At 41.2% G+C, this 20,625-nt stretch overlaps 2 protein-coding genes across 2 annotated transcripts; one reads left to right on the forward strand and one right to left on the reverse strand.

Moving 5' to 3' along the window:
- The first annotated feature begins 87 nt into the window (after window positions 1–87).
- Window positions 88–19,268, forward strand: LOC134676765 (uncharacterized). The gene is made up of 13 exons (XM_063535149.1): window positions 88–147; window positions 1,354–1,508; window positions 3,783–3,924; window positions 5,402–5,541; window positions 5,723–6,022; window positions 6,104–6,343; window positions 6,745–6,984; window positions 7,756–7,872; window positions 8,949–9,024; window positions 9,654–9,738; window positions 15,224–16,021; window positions 16,447–16,757; window positions 16,946–19,268. Exons 1-13 carry the CDS (start codon window positions 88–90, stop codon window positions 19,163–19,165), a joined length of 4,884 nt encoding a protein of 1,627 aa, XP_063391219.1. The 3' UTR covers window positions 19,166–19,268.
- On the reverse strand, window positions 10,066–14,234 carry LOC134677193 (uncharacterized). Its single transcript, XM_063535637.1, has 3 exons — window positions 13,876–14,234; window positions 12,664–13,627; window positions 10,066–11,613 (listed from the first exon to the last, which is right to left on the reverse strand). The coding sequence occupies exons 1-2, from the start codon at window positions 13,991–13,993 to the stop codon at window positions 12,669–12,671; spliced, it is 1,077 nt and encodes a 358-aa protein (XP_063391707.1). The 5' UTR covers window positions 13,994–14,234; the 3' UTR covers window positions 10,066–11,613; window positions 12,664–12,668.
- Window positions 19,269–20,625: the final 1,357 nt, after the last annotated feature.

A 20,625-nucleotide genomic window follows, 5' to 3' on the forward strand; every position in this document is an offset into this window, starting at 1 on the left:
ATGTTTTCTAAAACATGTATACAAGCTGTGTATTCCTTGTATGTTAGTCAACAAATCCATCAGGTTTACCACTGAAAGTGGATGATAATGAGTGTCCCGCCTGGACAGAATACCATGGAGCAAGCAGGGAGTTCTTCGTCGGACCAAGTTCGTAGGCGAAAGTTTTTTAGACATGATAGTTAAAAGTCCTTTTCATTTTAGAGTAATTAACTTATGGGTGAATCGACTTTTAAAACACTGATTTCGTGTCCCTAGACTTCCTAGCAAAAAAAAATCAATTTTTCTATAACCATTAGGGCATTAGGGGTCATCCATTAATTACGTGACACGTTTAGGGGGTGGGAGGGGGTCAAGAAAATGTGACATGTTGTGACATGGGGGAGGGGGGAGTCACAAACATTGTGACGTCATTTTAACTTCATCACTATTCATCAGTAACCGAAAATTAATTTATATTTTTTTATTCGCTGTACATTTAAATAATGAGGTTTTGGAAGTAGGCAATTTTCGTGCCTAGTTGGTTTTGTGTTATAAAAGTACTAATATTTCTTTTACCAAATTTTTTTTTTATTTAAAAAATAATGCCGAGTTAGTATTGCTGATTTCGTTGAAAACAAACTTGCCTAAAATGTGACGTCACACCAGGTGGGGAGGGATTTGCAAAATGTGACCAAGTATGACAAGGAGGGGGGGAGGGGTCAAAAATTAATGGATGATCCCTTATTAGAGCCATAAGTATTTAATTAACAACTTGATCAGATAAAAGTTACATTTTATATGGTAACGCAGCAGAAAAAAGTTTGCTCTCATACAAAACAAGATAAGATCTACGCCTGGTCAGTTGAGTGTGATGCTGTCTCGCAAGATAGATTTAGGATACATACATATAGGTTAATTTATATGTTCTTAATGACAACTTGTTACTTAATAATTAGTGTACCTATATAGCTTAAGTTTAGTTTAGAGCGCATCGCCAACAAACTGTCTCACAGTTTGGCGAAACATTAGATTAAGGTACTAAATATTGTATTTTTTCTGTAAAATTTTATATAAAAGGAAAAAAATGGTGTGTCTCTGATTTTTGTATGGGAGCAACCTTTTTTTCCCCTCACGACCCTCAGTCATGAGGTTACGGCGAAGAAGAAGAAACTTTTTTCTACGATTTCGAGATGAGCTACATGGGAAGCATAAAGTTCACATTTACCACTCATGCCATAAATCTGACTGCTCCTGTGCTGCCCCCCATAGTTCATGCATGCATCATCATTTTTCGTCACAAAGCCAAAAATCTGCCCAAAAACTGAGTAAAGATAGTTTAAAATTGTGTAAAAAAATAGTTGAAATGATTTTCAGAGCTCTGCCGAGCTGGAGCTGATGCGTCTCGTGATAAACTGCATACGGCAGTCTATCTTGGTGAGCACCCAGCCGGGCCCTGAGATTGCGGCGTCCGTGTGTCGGGTCATAGCACGGCAGGCGCGGCAGCGCTACCAGGCTGTGTACAAGTTGTGGTGGGTTAAAGTTTTTTATTTAGGTGTCACATGAACCGAGCTTGCTTAAAAGCTGCTACTAAGCAGTCAAATTATGGTCTCATTTATTAAACAAGCTAGGTTCTTGTGACTTAACTGGATGGATCGACTTTCTTGCACAGTTATTCCATGTCCATTATCACCATGAAAACCTTCAAACCACATGCAAGGATGTCCAGAATAGTCAACAATGATCATGTCAGTGGTCGTCATTTTAGGTTGACGTGTTTTACCACACGCTGCCATTTCTATTTTATAAATCGTATAGAACTATAAACAGTAGGTAATTTGACCATCCATTTACTAGTGCTACATGTAAATTACACAGTGGCAAATCGTTTAGACTGTTCGAAAAAACAAAATGATTTGACTAAGTCAGATAAAATATCCTATAGCTTCTATATGACGCCTTTTTCAAAAGTTTAGTCAAATTAAAGGATTTGCCTGTAAAAAAATCGGTAAATGTACAAAAATCTGTCCAAAAATATTTCTGAACATTATTAAGTTTATCCTTTGAAGGCATATTGCAATTTATAGTTGCATAATGGTTGGTAAATTTGTTACCTCAATGAATAATAAACCCTAACTCAGTAATAACACTAATAGGTCAAGAAATGAATGCTCAAAAAACGTTGTAGAGGGAAATGCTAGGAACACAATTTTTGACTCCGTTACTTTGTTTGGACTAGTTAGGAGGCGAACATATCAAAAGTCCCCGGCTGTAGCCCCGCTGCTGGGGGGTAGAGGGGGGTAAGAAGGTCGAATTTTTCGGTTTTTCATTGATATCTTGGAAACTTTGCGTCTTAGCGACATGACTAGTAAGACAAACCGAAAGCTGATAAAATTAGTTACAAGTTTTATACTGTCAAGTTTTTCGATATCATGAATAGTTTTTGAGATACCCGCTCTTGAAAGTTTATTTAGGGATTTTAATTTTATCTTGATATCTACGTCAGTGAAGCTGTTAGGCCATGTTTGGTATCATTTTCGTATAAATCGGGGGTGCTGAATTCATTTATGGTATCACATTGACACCATTCCGAAGTAAAACCAAAATTTAAAAATAAATATTTTTTTTAATCCCTCTTCACGCTTAAACCGCTGAACCAATTTCGTTGAAATTTGGTATAGAAATAGTTTAAATCTCGACACACGACATAGGATAGTTTTTATAACCAAAAGCATCTTTTGAGGGTGTGAAAAGTGGGGTGGAAGTTTGTATGGGGAGTCAATAACCGCTGAACCGGTTTAGATGACATTTAGGACGGAATACATCTGTGATTTAGATGAAAGTGATACCAAACATGACTTCAAACCTTACCTTGAGCAGTATTAACCTCAGGAATTCAGTTTCGTCGACGAAGTTGAATTCCCCCCATACTCCATTTCACAACTTTAAAGGATGATTATTGAGATAAAAAGTATCTTATGTCCTGTCTTGGGACTCGAAATATCTGTATACCAAATTTCAATTAAATCGGTTATGCGGTTTAAGCGTGAAGAGGAATTAAAAAAAAAAGGTATTTGTTTAAAGTTTATATGTTTTTTCTTAGGAATGGTGTCAATGTGATACCAAAACTGAATTCAGCACCCCCGATTTACACGAAAATGATACCAAACACGGTCTAGCAGCGTCACTAATGTAGATATCAAGATAAAATTGAAAGCCCTAAATAAACTTTCAAGAGCGGATATCTCAAAAACTGTTCAAGATATCGAAAAACTTGACTGAATAAAACTTGTAACAAATTTTATCAGCTTTTGGTTTGTCTTAGTAGTCATGTCGCTAAGACGTAAAATTTCCAAGATATAAGTGATAAACCGAAAAATGAGACCTCCTTTCCCCCCTCTACCCCCCAGCACCGGGGCTACGGCCGGGGACTTTTGATATGTTCACCTCCTAACTAGTCCAAACAAAGTTACGTAGTCAAAAATTGTGTTCCCAGCCTTTCCCTCTATAACTTCTTATTGCTTGGCCTATAATAACAATGATGTACCTAAGAACACACGTAGGCATAGGATGGACCTTTATTTTCTCGATTTAACAAGCACAAAAATACCCGTTAAATAACTTTCGGTTCACTTGGTTGCTTTGCATAATACTTTTTATATTTTTAGCATTTCATTCATTCCCTTTGAGCATTTCTGCTTTAATTTACTAGTGGAAACTGTTTATGCTTATTGTGTAAAATTGAAAGCTGTTTGTTTCCCAATAAAATAAAATATATAATGGTAAAGTGTGGTCGCGATTCGTAGGAGCGATCTGCGAGCTGCGTCGCTGCGTAAACTGCGCGCCCACCTCGCCCGCGGCGACACATCACCGACGCACCAGCGACTGTCCACGCTCGAGTGGGCCGTTGTGGATCTTTTGCTACTCTACGACTCGTCGATTAATGTGGTGAGTCCTGTATTGTCATATGTTACTACACTAGGGTAGACTAAAAATAGGGCGGGACTTTAGATACTACCCTGCGGAACTCCAAATGATATACCAGTTGGGTCACTGATGGATCCTCCTACTCCGACACACTGCATCTGTAAGGTAACTCCGACACTATTTTAGGGGCGGGCCTGGAATCCCGTTTAGTGTTCGTTTTGACAACAAAATCGGAATTAAGACTGTGTCGTAGGCTTTTGGTAAACCTGTGATGATTACAGATTCCGTTGGTTTCTAATACACGTGGGCTTTTATTTATAGCTTTAGTCAGATTTAAAATATTTAAATTACAGCTGTATTATGTACTTTATACTTATGTTACAGAACTGACTGTACAATACATAGGATTGCCATCTCTAAATTCGCGGAACCCGGACTAAGACTAAAAAAACCCTGACATTTGGCCAGGCCTATGGAACTCTCCGCGCGAGCTCGGATTTATACCTACGAATCTGTTACCGTTCACGGTAGACAAGCAAGCCAGTTGGTTGGCACGCGCGCTCACGTACGCACGTCACCGCGCGCCGCACTGTCAATTTTTACGATAGTTACAAGCGACGTAGTAGGTACCTACTATTGAATTTCTTTAATTAAACATGTAATGTTTATTATGTATGACAAATGTACCTATAGTTTTAGATATCTACCTATTTGAAATAGGTAGCAAATTTTTAATTTATTTTGGTAAATGTTTATTTTAATGACAGTAAGTTAACTTTACACCGGAAAGTGCCTACTCATTTTTGCTCTGGTTAACTTATAATTAATTACCTGTATTCATGGGGTTTCTATTATTTTTCTTTATTGTGTAACATTAATATTTATCTGGTTTCAAATTACACGAAGTTTTAAAACTAATTCTTGCTGGGATTATTGCGCGGTTTATAAATCGGCGGTTACTGCAGGGACATATGACCTTTTAAAATGACTATTTCGCAAACACTAACGCATAATTGGAATATTAGGTATAATTTAAGATTTAGCTTTCCTTTTATTTCACTCCGCTGTTTAAATAGGTATTTATTTATCATTTCTAAGCGACAGCAACCCTAGCGTTGTGCCGGTGCGCGCGGTGCGGGGAGCGGCGCGTTGAAGGTGACTCTATTGTATTTTTGTGTAGGTATCAAAACAGTAGGTATGTGCGTTTCGTTTGAGAGAAAAGTATCTGTTCGTAAGAACTATTATATAATCTGTGATTTGGCGTAAATCGCATTTCCCCCCCGGACGTGTATTTATACAAAATAATGCCGGTAAATAATTAAATTAAATAAGCTTTCCTTTCTTAATTCCTCACAATAAAAGTGTCTGGGTTTTTCATTAACACTTCAACCCTCCGAACGGCCACCGGACAGCCTCCAAACTAGGACAGATCCGGGGAAACCCGGACTGATGGCAGCCTTAAGAATACATAACATTTGTTGTGTGTACACTTGTCCAGGCGAACTTCTTCCACCCGGCGCAGTTGGCGGCGCTGGAGCGCACCTTCTCCCTGGTGCAGGTGCTGCGCCTGGAGCCGGAGCGCAGCCGGGGAGTGTCTCCGGACCGGTGGAGGCGGGCGGCCGACCGCTACTCCCGGAAGTAGGTGCACTCCACGTTCAGGCGACCTTCTTACACCCGGCCATGTGGCGGCGCTGGAGCGCACCTTCTCCCTGGTGCAGGTGCTGCGCCTGGAGCCGGAGGGCGGGCGGGAAGTGTCTCCGGACCGGTGGAGGCGGGCGGCCCAGCGCTACTGCAGGCAGTAGGTGCACTCCACGTACAGGCGAGCTTCTTCCACCCAGCCAGCTGACGGCGCTGGAGCGCACCTTCTCCCTGGTGCAGGCGCTGCGGCTGGAGCCGGAGGGCGGGCGGGAAGTGTCTCCGGACCGGTGGCGGCGGGCGGCCCGCTGCTACTGCAGGCAGTAGGTGCACTCCACGTACCGGCGAACTCCTTCCACCCGGCGCAGCTGGCGGCGCTGGAGCGCACCTTCTCCCTGGTTCAGGTGCTGCGCCTGGAGCCGGAGGGCGGGCGGGAAGTGTCTCCGGACCGGTGGCGGCGGGCGGCCCGCTGCTACTGCAGGCAGTAGGTGCACTCCACGTACAGGCGAACTCCTTCCACCCGGCGCAGCTGGCGGCGCTGGAGCGCACCTTCTCCCTGGTGCAGGTGCTGCGCCTGGAGCCGAAGGGCGGGCGGGAAGTGTCTCCGGACCGGTGGAGGCGGGCGGCTGACCGCTAGTCCAGGAAGTAGGTGCACTCCACGTACAGGCGACCTTCTTCCACCCGGCCAGCTGGCGGCGCTGGAGCGCACCTTCTCCCTGGTGCAGGTGCTGCGCCTGGAGCCGGAGCGCGGCCGGGGAGTGTCGCCGGACCGGTGGCGGCGGGCGGCCGACCGCTACTGCAGGAAGTAGGTGCACTCCACGTACAGGCGACCTTCTTCCACCCGGCCAGCTGGCGGCGCTGGAGCGCACCTTCTCCCTGGTGCAGGTGCTGCGCCTGGAGCCGGAGGGCGGGCGGGAAGTGTCTCCGGACCGGTGGCGGCGGGCGGCCCGCTGCTACTGCAGGCAGTAGGTGCACTCCACGTACAGGCGAACTCCTTCCACCCGGCGCAGCTGGCGGCGCTGGAGCGCACCTTCTCCCTGGTGCAGGTGCTGCGCCTGGAGCCGAAGGGCGGGCGGGAAGTGTCTCCGGACCGGTGGAGGCGGGCGGCTGACCGCTAGTCCAGGAAGTAGGTGCACTCCACGTACAGGCGACCTTCTTCCACCCGGCCAGCTGGCGGCGCTGGAGCGCACCTTCTCCCTGGTGCAGGTGCTGCGCCTGGAGCCGGAGCGCGGCCGGGGAGTGTCGCCGGACCGGTGGCGGCGGGCGGCCGACCGCTACTGCAGGAAGTAGGTGCACTCCACGTACAGGCGACCTTCTTCCACCCGGCCAGCTGGCGGCGCTGGAGCTCACCTTCTCCCTGGTGCAGGTGCTGCGCCTGGAGCCGGAGGGCGGGCGGGAAGTGTCTCCGGACTGGTGGAGGCGGGCAGCCGACCGCTACTCCAGGAAGTACGTGCACTCCATTTTAAAACTAACTTTCACGATTATTACACATTATTTTATTATTTACGAAGGCTGAAATGCACCATTATCGTAACATTCCATTTCTAACCGCAGCTGCATTACTGTCAATTTTACTATGGAAATTGACAATGACAGCGACGCGTTCAGTACCGGTAGTGCAGCTGCGGTTAGAAATGGAATGTTACCATTAGAGTCGAAGCCGCCTTTAAGCTTCCGTATGCCTTGTCCCGTATACCACATAATTTGGACTGTATCTACAGTTTCAAGGTTATTCATTCAGTAGCAAATTTTGACAAAGGCATACAAAGGGTTAATGCGACTCTAATGGTAGATTACCTCGCTTACCTCTCCTTCGCTGCAATCCAGTGGACAGGCAGGCTTATGGGACTTCATCGCAAATAAATATAATCTGTTTACAGAATGTTTTTTTACATGCAAATTTTACTATATTGAGCAACTTTTACTATGGGACGAACCCCGAAATCACGAATAACAATTGGCTGTTCCATACATTAAGGGCCCCCCCACATCTGGCGTCTTTCGAGCGTCGGCGTCTACAATTCTATGGCCGCTGCTCGACGCAACGTCGACGCAGCGTCGACGCAACTGCGCAGCGACGTCATTTTCCATAGCGCTGACCAGACGCCGACAGACGCCGACGCTCGAAAGACGCTAGATGTGGTGGCTTAGGCTTGTCTAATGTTGATATTTTGTACGGCCCTCCCGTCACTTTTCTATTTGTAAGTAATTGTGCAGTGGCGTGACGCTATCGGCGGTGGCTCTGCAGCGACGCTGGTACGAGATGAAGCAGCACGCGCGGCAACGCACATGTGTCCCCGCCACGCCCTTCGTACTCCACGCCATCGTGCACAGGTTATACATACATATAGGGGGAAACAATTATCCATTGCCTTTTTTTTAGCCAGAGAAGGCAGTGCGATAAAGTAATGGTAAATAGTTAATTTGGCCATAAAAATATCACAATAACAATATTTGGATTACTGGGTTTGCCGGACCATAGAAGTACCGGATTATCAAGAGTTACTTGTATATTATTTGCTGTTGTTCCCTCCATTATAACTAGTGTTGTTCCCACCTGTACCCAGATGTTACCACTGGGGACAGGTGGGAAAAATATTCCCGGTTGTTACCACCGACATTTTGGTAGAATTAAATATTAATATTTAAGTTACAAACAGTAAAATTTCCAGTAGTTACAAACTTACAACCAACTCGGTTTGGTGGTAACGGGTAACTAGGTAAGTACTAGAGATGCACCGGATATCCGGTTACTGTCCGGTATCCGGCCTATACGCCACTATTTTACTATCCGGCCGGATACCGGATAGTAACATTGCTTGATTTCGGCGTAAACAAATTGGATTTAAATAATAATAATAAATAATAATGTAGTATTTTTATTGTTTTGTAAGTGTTTTTATATTTTACTTTTATATTCATATTATAAAAATACCTAACCTAAGACGATAAATAAATAAAGAGAAAATAAATAATAATAAATAAAGTTTATTCAGTAACATAAAGTAACATTTCAGTATTCATGCTGGTGCCTCTTTTTAAGTATTCAAGATACCTTTATTTAAGAAACAGACACGGTCATAATCGTACTTGTTTATTATTTTAAAACAATTTAATCATTCCACTGACTTGCACGCGCACTCATTTCGAACCTAGAAATGAGTCTGCGCGAAAGTTTACTAGGAAATAGGTCAAACCTGCAGAATGCGCACCTGCAAAACCGAAATGTAGGTATAGTTCCGCCGGCCGGCCGGATACCGGATATTAGCCAGTGTCCAGGCCGGATATCCGGTATCCGGTATCCGGCCAAACAACTATCCGTTGCATCTCTAGTAAGTACTTCGATTTTTTCCCCACTTCCCACTTGTTACCATTAGGATGTATAATAAATCCCGGTTTTGTTACCACAGGTACCCCCACGTGGCGAAGACTGAGCTGCCGTCGTGGCGGGACTTGGTGACCGCGGGGATGGTGGCAGAGCCGACGGTAACCATCACTCCGAACTTCAACATTTATTTAGCAAATAGGCCACAAGGGCACTTTTACACGTTACCATTGAATTTATGTACAAGCAAAAATAAAAATAATACATGAAATACATCGATATTGGTTGACTGGTAGAGAATGCCTTAAGGCATTAAGTCCGCCATTTGTACCTTCATGTATTGTGCAATAACAATTAAAATAAATATGATTTATTTATTTATTTTAATCTTTATAACACAATATAAAATACAACTAACTGCAACGACCAATAAACAACATTAAACTAGTTGGTCTGTGGGTCCAAAAACTTGGATCGACAAAAGAAAACTATGTAAACGGTTTATTATGGTCAACGGGTAACACCCCCCATTCCGTCCCGTCGACTATTAAGGTTTATTTCAAGCTCAGTCTCATAATGTGTTAGTTACAAATGTTACAACAAAGGGTTCGACGTTGGGATGTATTTTAAATTAATTATACGTTACATAATCCGTTTACATAGTTTCATTTCATGACTAACTGTGGCGGTACCCGAACACAACATTAAGACAAAAAATAGTTTAAAATGTGAAGGTCTATCATTGGGCCACTATTGTATTATAATAAAGTTATTTCATTTTGTTCGACAGGCAGTGCCGAGCCCTCGACCTGAACCGGCCATACAATGCAAACTGATACAAAGAAAGACTGAAGCGCACCAGCGGCATCCTAGCGGTGAGTACACACACACACACACACACACACACATACACACAGACAGACACACACAGACACACAGACAGACAGACACACACACAGACACACAGACAGACAGACAGGCAGGCAGGCACGCGCACGCACGCGCACGCACGCACACACGCGCGCACACACACACACACACACACACACACACACACACACACACACGTAAATCCTTTTTCCATTCTTGTTGTGTGCAATCCGGTTATTCCCAGATGTTACTATTTCTCACCTTACACCACTGGGACAACTGAGACAAACTTGTCTTTTAGATGATCAAACGAACTTCTCGAGCGAAGTTCGATCACTATTATATGAGTCGTTTCATTCTTCAGATATTACATTTACCAGGTAGTCCTTTAAACCTACAGGCGACTTTTGCACAATATTAAGAGACAGTCAATTGACTATTAAACTGATCCTTAGTTCATTCATTCTCCTACCCTTCCCGTTCATTCCACCATCATAGTTGCTCATTATCTTTAGAGAAAGAAACGCAAAACTTTAAAATTTAGGGTCTTATTAGGGTGGGAGGGTTATTATATCTTCGAATGAAACGACTCATATAATAGTGATCGAACTTCGCTCGAGAAGTTCGTTTGATCATGTATTATATTTCGTTCGTTTCATTCTTCAGATATTACATTTACCAGGTAGATGTTTAGAGTCTTAAAGTTTTGCTCAGGTGGAATGAAACTATAGATATATATAGACACAAATCATTTATGTATTTATTTTCTTCTTTGGCATGACTTTATTGGTCAGTCATGTAATTTTAACATTTATTCAAATTAATAAATCATCTAATCATGATTGATAATCTTATTATCTAAGTATTGTCACTTGGACTCGGCAAACAAACAGATCTTGCAAAGAGTCCTTCATCCGATAGTGGCCTATTATAGAACCGCGCAAACGACGTAGACGCCGCGGTCCAGCCTGCGGTGCGGCGGATAGTGTCGACGCTGACGCCGGCGCGGCTCGCGGCCGACGTGGCGGCGTGGCGCGCACTGTGCGCGCTGAACACTGTAATGTCAATGCCACTGTCCGACAAAACATTTTTAATCCATCTGCTGATGGTCTGAGAAGTTGCAGGTCTATGTGGAGGTTTGTATGTCAATAACAAATTTCCTATACCATCAACTCTCTTATTTTTTGTTACAAAAATATAATCTCTGAGAGTTGTAGCAGGGCATATAGATACATTGTCTTTAAAATATGGAAGGAAGAGAACGGGTTGTTCTCGTCCGGCAGCTGATGTTTTAATTATGTCAGTAATTCCAATTTTGACACCGTTTGTGGAAATAACGATATTTTCTATTTTTATAAGCGCTAATTTTGAACTCTATGCGCTGTGCATATGGCCAGTAATGTCACTAATTTTTGCGACAGTTTTTCCAGGCTTATACTTGTATTGGGATACCAGTGAGAGACACGGTTTAAAACAACCTGAGGGTCCCATGTATGGTTATACTTGGGACCGTTCGGTCTTTGTTTGTACGCACCTTTGAGAAGGCGTTTCACGCAATCGTCCGAACCGACATTGTCTCCCAATAACAAGGATAAGGCTGAACGGTGACTATTCAGTGTGCCGTATGCACAATTTTTGTTAAATTGTTCTGTTAAAAAAGACAATATAGACGATTTCGGAGGATTTAAAATTTCAATAGAATTAACGGTGCAAAATTGCCACCAGAGCTTATATGTAACTTCGTATTGTTGTATTGTTTTGTCGGAGAGTGATGCTAACATCAGTGTTATAGCTTCTGGCGGGGAGCCTCTTCGACTGAAGGACTGTTGCAGAGCCTGGCGGCCCCCAGGGTAAGCCCCTTGTGTAGGGGATGGCAGTCCCTGTAATGGGAATAAAACAAGTTTTTATTGAACTAAGGCTCTGCAATAGGAGGAACCACGGTTGCATTGGTCAATACGGGAACACTAAGATTACATTTGCTTGATCGTCTACGATCTTTCTAATGCATTTTAAAATTAACGGGGGAAAGGTGTAAAACTATATTTCACTCCAGTTAATCGTATATGCGTCGACCGCTATCGCATTTAGGTCGGGTTTCCATAAAATGAAATTTTTGGCATTTGGCACTGGAGCGAGAAGTGAGCATAATCTATTGTTGGTTTTCCAAACCGTTGTACTATAGATTCGAACGCTCTGTCTGTCCGCAATGTTTTCTATTGTATATTTATGTATGATGCGGAAATATCAATAGGTATATATATTTCACTTCTCGCACCACCGCCAAATTGTACGAGGGTATGGAAATTGTGAGCCCCCAAGCGGTTTATATAACTTATGGCGGTCGTGTTATCAACACGCAACAAAATTGCACAATTAGTAATATTTTTAGCAAAGCTTTTTAATCTTTAACTCAATTATTTGATGTATTAACATTAACAACTAGTTAAGATCGTCCAGTATGGCACTAGGTTTCATTTATTTATTTATTTTTTAATAAATCAAGATATTTTAGTCTTTCTAAAGTTTTTGTATAAACCCAACCATATTTTACAGCGGGACATGCTGACACAAAAATTTCGAATCGTACCTTTAGACAGCCTTAGAAATTTAAGAACCAAAGTGTGCAATTTTATTTCGCTTTCCTCCGTTAGGTTTTGGGGCAAGAAAAACCTTAGGTATTTAATATATAAAAACCAATATATTATATTGGTTTTTGATTTTAGGGCACTCAGATATGGTTCCTAAATCTAACAGCTTTTGTATAGCTAATATCAGCTACTTCACTTTGTTCAAACTTATTTGATGGATGTTTTGTTTTACGTCCGAGTGATTAGAGATTTAGTAGCCATATCTGAAAAAATCTAAAACCATGTTTTTAGATGTTATTTTTAGACCACAGTTATAAAAATGATTTATTGGCCGACATGTACCTGCGTTACGGTGCCTGGGCACGTGTCTTGGTCGCGGGGGATGTCTCGGCCGGTTGTGGAGCTGGAAACGTCCGCCGGGTGTAATTCGCCTGCCTGCGAGCACCTCTCCGCCCCCCCCCCCTGTTCGACGCGTAACGAGGGGGCGCTGACCAGTTTCCCGAGTACGACGCTCGACTTGTCGACGGCTGTGCTGTCGCGGGTTTCTTTGGGGACGTTTTCTTGATTTGAAGACCTTGTTTTTCAATGGTCTTCGCAGCTTTTATTTTCTCGGACAATTTATTACCAAACAAGGTATCATCACGTTCTGTGTCTTGTATAACTTGCAAGAACGTTTTATCGAGACTAGGTGTGATGAGTTTTATGCGGCTCTGAGTAGATGACGCATGCAGATCACATAGTATACGGCAGCCGTTGCTGAGGTGTTTCATAGCTTCGATTCCGCTGGGATCGACACATTTTATTAGAATATCCATGGCCCTGTTGACGGCAGCGATCCCGCGGCCGAGTTGTTGCTGCGCTGCAGCCAAATTTTTGTCTCGGTTCCGGACCATATCGGGTACGGCGGCTGAAATCTCCACGTTCAATTTTGGTGCTTGTAACAATCGACAGTTGTCGGGAACCAAATAATCTTTTAGGATTTTAACTTTGGCATCATTCGTCATACCTTTTTTGAGTAACGGTAACCAAAGTTTCGATAAATTATCGTGGATTTTTCCGCCATATTCGGGTGCATCCTCGGTCGATTCGCCGAGAGCCAGCAGCATATCCGGGTCGAGCTCGGGTTGAGCTGACGACATGGGCAAATCTGCCTGATTTTCAGGCGCAGAAATCCCGTTATTATGGTTCGACATCGGTACATCACTATTATGTTCCGGTACAGGATTTTCGCTGTTTAGTTGTGGTTCCTGTATAATAGGATCTTGAGCCGGTATGGAACCATCTGGATTTTGTTCCATTACAATATCTAAAACAAAAAATAAGTGATTATGAAAAATATTTTTTCTTGGGGGTAGGTTGAAAAAATATTTGTGTCGCAGAGTAACGCGCATCTACTGAAGACTGCGCGCATTGTTCTGCTTATTTTCATCGTTGGAGACTCGCGGTCAACCCCGATGGTTATATGATCATAGTTAGAGACTCGCAGTCAATCCCTATGTCGGCTCATTTTAATCACTTCTCAACACCAAATAATAAAACATAAAAACAACTTACCCTCATCTTCCGATGAAGACGAATCATAAATGATCCTGTATCGTCTTTTATGATCTTCAAGTCGTTTAATTTTTTCACGGTAATAATTTAACTTCTCTTTAGCTGTGCGCTTCGACATTTTGTAGGTAATAATGTCTTAGCCGAGGAGCTAAAGGGCGCGTGCGCTCGTCGCCGTGCACGAAAAAAGAATGAGCAACTATGATGGTGGAATGAACGGGAAGGGTAGGAGAATGAATGAACTAAGGATCAGTTTAATAGTCAATTGACTGTCTCTTAATATTGTGCAAAAGTCGCCTGTAGGTTTAAAGGACTACCTGGTAAATGTAATATCTGAAGAATGAAACGAACGAAATATAATTAAGGTTTTTGGTGGTGACAACATCAGGGAATAACCAGAGATGTGACTTATTTGAAATACTTGTATTTAAAATGCAAATACAAAATGCAAAATACCTATTTTGTATTTTGTATTTAAATACCTTTTGAAGAAAACTATTTTGTATTTTATTTGAAATAGTTTTTGGGACCTATTTTCTATTTTCAAAATACAAAATACTTTATAGTGGGTAGGTAATGTAGGTAGGAGTTACAATCTCTTCTGATGTTACAATCCTGGCAACTCTCTCATTCTTTTAACATGGAACTGTTGAATCTGTTTAGTAACGTCACACATGACCACAAGCGTAGCGAGTGGTTAAAAAAGTGGAATCTTTAGTGTTGCGAGGGTTTCAAGGCCCGACAGGAGAACAAACTTTTCTGCCCTGGTGAAACACAAACGAAACGTTTTCACGGTTTTCATCACACTAACGAGAGGCAATATGTTAGCTGTAAAACATTACAAATTAATGCTTTAAAAGTTGGCCATTAAAAACCATCATCCATACCTACATCCTACCGGTTAATATGAGCAAACAACTAGAAATTTGCACTTTAGATAGAGGATAGGATTAATACTTTTTAATTCAGACTAGGTATTCACTACTCAGAGTGCCTTTTAACGCAAAGTATTTGTATTTTTAAATAGTATTTTGAAAATACCTATTTTGTATTTAAATACAAATTCAAAAACTATTTTGTATTTTGCATTTGAAATAGTATTATCAAGGAAGTATTTGTATTTTGTATTTAAATACTCTTTATAAAGTATTTTTCCCATCTCTGGGAATAACCTCCAATTCTTCTGCTTAATTGTCTACGCCCGGCATTCGGAATTTTCGCCAATGGGATTTGTGCCTGAAATAAATCATTTCAAATTTCAATTATATTCTATCACATTGTGCAACTTGTATTTTGACGAAAAAAAAGATAAATAACTTAGCTATCAGATCACTTTCTTTTTTAGCAACAGTGCCTGCAAGAAAAAATGGCGACACCGATGATAGGTTAGGCGAAGAAGACGACGTACATGGTAAATCTAAAGATGAACCAATCACTGCTCCTGGTCGAGCACATGTGAGTTCTAACAATAACAATAAAGAAAAACCTCATTGTGATAATACAAACAATATCCAGCTAAGCAAAAAAATATGTAGAAAAGAAATCGATAATACAGATATAAAAGTAAAACCAGAGATAATAGAAATAGACGACGATACTCCAAGCCCCAAAGCCGATGTTGTAGAAGCAATGCAAGATTTAGACTTGAATAATGTCGATGCAATGATTATCTATGAAAGCGACGAGGACGTTAAAACTATATTTGATGTTCAAATGGGCAATGCTGATAAACATGCAGATATTGATAGAAATGAAGAAAACAGTGAAAATGTTAAAAATAATAAAATAGTTGAACAATCAAAATACAAAATACATACAAGTTGTATAATTGAAAGGGATATAGACTGTGACAATGTAATGCCATTTAAACAAAATGGAGATGATTCTTTAAAAACAGCTGAGGATAATGACAATAACAATAAACATATAGACGAGTTTGAAGAAAACTCGATGAATATAGTAATATCAAAAGTTTGGAGTGAAAGAGATGTGCAAAAAGACAATTTTCATAATAATGCAGATAATCTTAGAAATGGCAACAGTGATAGTGATAGTGATAGCGACGCTATAAGTGTTGGAAATGATGTCGACTATTATTCATACTATAAATTAGTACTAGCGAAATATTTGACGATTTCGGACGTATTAGGTAAGTCAAATTGGTAAATTTTTTGTAGTTTTAGGTATGTGGGAATTTCTATTTAAAGTTGTACCCCGTTGTATTGTATATGTTGGAATTGTTATAGTATTTCCGCCCAGAATCACGAGCTTTCTTTATAATTTTTTTTTATCCTTTTGAGCCTTTTATGAAAAGTGTCCCCAAAATTTTTATAAAAAAATTTGCTGTCCGTTTTGTGACGGTAACTAGAAGGTTGTATTGAAAAAGCAGCCAAATGGACCAAAAAAATTAGGGATATTTTTATTCTCGATAAAAATGGAAAGAAATTTAATAAGAAAATTCCCTATTCTAGCAGAAAAGTTGGGGGTATAATTTTAAACAGAAAAGCCCAACAAATGCAAATTGCAAGATTATATTTTCTTTTCAATTTTTTATGTTTTTTTATTTCTTCATAGATCTCAAACTGTTGAAGCGTCCAGTAGTCTCATTGCAAAGGCTCGACTTAAAGTCCACCAACAAATCACCACCTAGTCAAAAACGTCAAAGAACCATAAGGCCTTCCTCCAAATTGTTACATGGAAAAAACAAAGAACTTTTAAAACAGTGCAAGGCTTGCGAGGTGTCTTTGACGAAGATAGACAGAAAGGGAAGGAAGACGAGAAAGGTGAAGTTACCGGATATAGAGAAAGTGCGGAAAGATAACAGAGCCATACTGACAGCGGAGGTGGCGCCTCTAGTGGCAGAACCATCGAGTGTTGTTCGACAGGTAAATTTTATTGCATTTTTTTAAATAGTCTGTGAGCTAACAGTTCCCGCCTTCAACGTAAGACCATGCCCAATTTTAATGTAATCATCTGCAATAAATGATCACTGAACATAAGCTAAGCTGTAATATCTTTGCTTTTATCAAATTAAGACAATAATGCAACAATATATGCAATTATTCTCTTTCAGTACGGTCCTGCTAGAACCAAGCGACTCCTAAATACGACCGACAACGACCAATCCGTGTTACCAAAAAAACCAGTCCTTGACTCATCAGAATCATCTATTTTAAAGAATATAGAGAAAACTCATGCCCTACCGAGTACTTGCTGTCAGGACTCTTTAATCGACCAGCAGCTCCGGCAAAATGTTCTAATAAATCAACAACAACACAACAATAACAACTTGCCATCTCAAGATACGAATATGTTTCAAGATTGTCAAAATAATTTGCGGAAAGATGATCAAGTACAGAATTTAAATGTTGCTTTCGATTCCATGTCGAATCTGATGCTAGAAATGTCAGATAATGGGCTACACGCTTCGAGTGTGCAGAATTTACACACGGGCCCGGAATCACAAGATGTATCAGCAAAGCATATGACAACCAAAGATACAGATCATAGACAAGATTGGTCTGAAAACATGTCTGACACGTGCCGAGTTTCAACAGTCACGCCGATACCAAAACACATATCGGCACCAGTACCGAAACATTCAGTGTCTATACCAGTTCTACCGAAAAAGGCTTGGGTAACTATACCTGCACCCACGCCGAAATTACCAGTGCTGATACCCAATCCGCCGATCAGGTTACCCAAACCTGGATCCACGCCGATACCAACGGTGCCGCTAACAATCCCGCCGGTTAAGTTAGCCCAACCAGAACTTACACCGAAACATTCAGTGTCGGTACCAGCTCCCCCGATAAAGGTTTGGGTAACTTTACCTGTACCCACGCCGAAACTACCAGTGCTAATACCCAATCCGGCGATCAGGATACCCAAACTTGGATCCACGCCGATGCCAACGGTGCCGCTAACAATCCCGCCGGTTAAGTTACCCCAACCAGAACCTACACCGAAACAATCGGTGCCGACAGTGACAACACCCAAACCTTTACCCACGCCGAAACCAGCAGGACCGGTACCAAACCCGCTGACAATGCTAACATCCAAACTTGAACACGCGATGAAATTAACCATACCAGAACCAAACCTTCCGACGTCAACACCAAAACTAGATCCGGGACCAACCTCGTTAATACCGAACCCACCAATTAACGTACTCACACCTGAACTGGAGCCCGCACCCGCACCAACCCCGCCCACATCGGTAACACCCAAACGTAAACCCGCGCTGAAATTATATTTCCCGGTCCCGCCTATCACATTCGCACAAATATTTAAGCCCGTGCCGATACCGCAGACAATACTAACACCCAAACCTAACGCGCTGAAATCATTCGTACCGGTACCTAACCTGCCGACTCCCAAACTAGAACCATTCACACCGGTACAATGCCCGCCGGAAACGTTAACACCCAAACTGGAACCCACGCCGGAAGACCAGCCGGTCACCTTCACAACTAAACCTGCAGTGGCAGAACCTTTCTCGACGATACCTGACCCGCCGTCAGTCTTACAACCCAAACTTGAACCCACCTTGGATCCTTCCGCGCCGATACCAACCTCGCCGACAATGTTAACACCCAAATCTGAACCATCGTCGGAACCTTTTGCATCGGCCAGCAATTCAACCGATGTGGACCAAAACTGTACAATATATAGTGATAATAACTCCCCAATATCTCCTGTGGACGTAAATGAGTTTAATCCATTCAAAGTCACGCCTATACTACAAACTGCAACGCTATTAAATCCAACGTTAGACTTTGTCTTGGAACCCTCTAGACATTCTGGATCATCTACAACTTCAGGATCTTTACCACAATCGGCGCTGATACCAGACACGCCAACATCGTCCAAGGTTACCTTAAAACCTTCTTCTATACACGTGAAAAAATCCACGACAAAACCGTGTAAGAAACAACGGATAAAACCGTATATTTTACAATACGCACTAAAACGATCCGGGGACCAAGTGATATTGAAACCGCTGTTCGCAAAAAAAGCGCCGACCAAAAACACAAAGACGCCGAGTTTACCTTTCGCACCGTCTTTAGCAGCCTCCACGTCGTCAGTAGAACGGCTAACGAAGAAACAAAGAAGAACGAGGAAGGGAGAAACAAAGCAAACAGAGCTAGAGAGAGGACCGTGGCGGATGGAACCCGACTCGGTCGACCAATCAGAGTTCGACATGGACATGACCCTCGCGGAGGCTTACTACCATCTGTATAGAGAAGACACGTCGTTTGAGAGATCCGTACCGTTATTAAATTTGTTATAACGTATCTATTTTTTACGTTTACAAGCCTTTTTTTATAAAAGATTAGTTTCACTTGGAATGTTAGCTTATAAGAATGCATGTATGTACATATAGCCAGAATATAGCTCTTAGGGGTAACATATTGAATATTTGTACGCCATATTATGGTAAAATAAGGAATGCGACTGAAAACTTTGTATACCACCTATTGTACCCTTATTTATGCAAATAAATATTTTTGATTTGATTTGATTTGATTTGAATGTACCTAATGAAAATTGCTTCTTAAAGTGTACCTATTCATATATACCTACTTAGGTACCTACATTTTTTAATATTTTGTCGGTACCTGTATTTTCTATAAAAGTTTTGATATGTCAAGTTTATGAATTTGTATACCTATAGTGATATTACCTAACTATATAATATGGATATATTACGATTTATTAATATTTCAAATGTTCGATGATGGTGGGTGCTAATTTTTTAAATGTGCCTTCTTATTATTGTTATTTATCTTCTAAAACTTACTGAAGCTAAATAAGTTAAATAACTGTACAAAGTAGGTACATAATATAGCTTTAAGTAAAAATGCACTGATATTAGGAGATATACCGGGTGTTTCCTGTAACAGGAGCATTAAATTAAACAGTTAGTCTGTACTGTACTCCTCAAACTGAACAATAGTTGTTCAGCAACTTTTAAAAATAACTTATGTTTTGATTTTTATTACTCTTTAAAGTTTATTCTAAGACGCAATGTATTGCAAATTTTGTCATGTTTAAAGCGCGACAAGCAACGTCAAACACACTTATGTCAACGTACATTGAAGGTAATAATTATTTTGTATGAAAAAGAGGAGGATTCATCATTTTTAAAAGTTATTGAACAAAAGTTTTATAGTTTGAGGAGTATAATACATATATGATTTAATTATTTACTCGTGTTACAGGCAACACCCGGTATACCTATGTATTTGTAAATTCGACTGAAAATACTAATCTTGTTATAGCTGTAGGAGCTAGAGCTATCGGGAGACGTCAGAGATATACCGGGTGGAACAGAACGAGGGACTTTTATGCAAACGGGGAATCGTTTAGGCTAGGTACTTTATTTTCCACTTATTAATCACGTTAATATCTCTAACCGTTTGTGGGATACAGTTTACTGAACATTAGTCCAAAAATCTGTTTGATTCAACCCTAGCAAGTAGGTCCTATTAAATGACATGACATGTGTCAATTTAAAATGTAATACACTTTATAGAGTTATCACTAATATAAAAATGTTAAATTTTAATGGTTTTGTTTTACTTTTGAATCCAGCTTTACGATTATAATAACTCGATTGTAGATCACTTAGATCTTAGATAACACTATCCTTTCAGCTGAGTCCCTAGTAATGTTCCACCCTGTATACTGCGTTACTGCGTGACAATAATACAAACAAACGAGACAATAAAGAAATAAATTCAATTATTA

This window comes from Cydia fagiglandana, chromosome 25 (assembly GCF_963556715.1).
Source record: "Cydia fagiglandana chromosome 25, ilCydFagi1.1, whole genome shotgun sequence".
Lineage (NCBI taxonomy): Eukaryota > Metazoa > Arthropoda > Insecta > Lepidoptera > Tortricidae > Cydia > Cydia fagiglandana.

What these genes read in the sequence shown, in the direction of transcription:
- LOC134676765 (XM_063535149.1), top strand. Translation starts at nt 88, where the DNA reads ATGAGTGTCCCGCCTGGACAGAATACCATGGAGCAAGCAGGGAGTTCT. An exon ending in GACGATTTCGGACGTATTAG is followed by an intron (nt 16,022 to 16,446) that starts GTAAGTCAAATT and finishes ATTTCTTCATAG; the next exon opens with ATCTCAAACTGTTGAAGCGT. An exon ending in CATCGAGTGTTGTTCGACAG is followed by an intron (nt 16,758 to 16,945) that starts GTAAATTTTATT and finishes ATTCTCTTTCAG; the next exon opens with TACGGTCCTGCTAGAACCAA.
- LOC134677193 (XM_063535637.1), bottom strand. Translation starts at nt 13,993, where the DNA reads ATGTCGAAGCGCACAGCTAAAGAGAAGTTAAATTATTACCGTGAAAAA. An exon ending in GTCTTCATCGGAAGATGAGG is followed by an intron (nt 13,628 to 13,875) that starts GTAAGTTGTTTT and finishes TTTTTGTTTTAG; the next exon opens with ATATTGTAATGGAACAAAAT.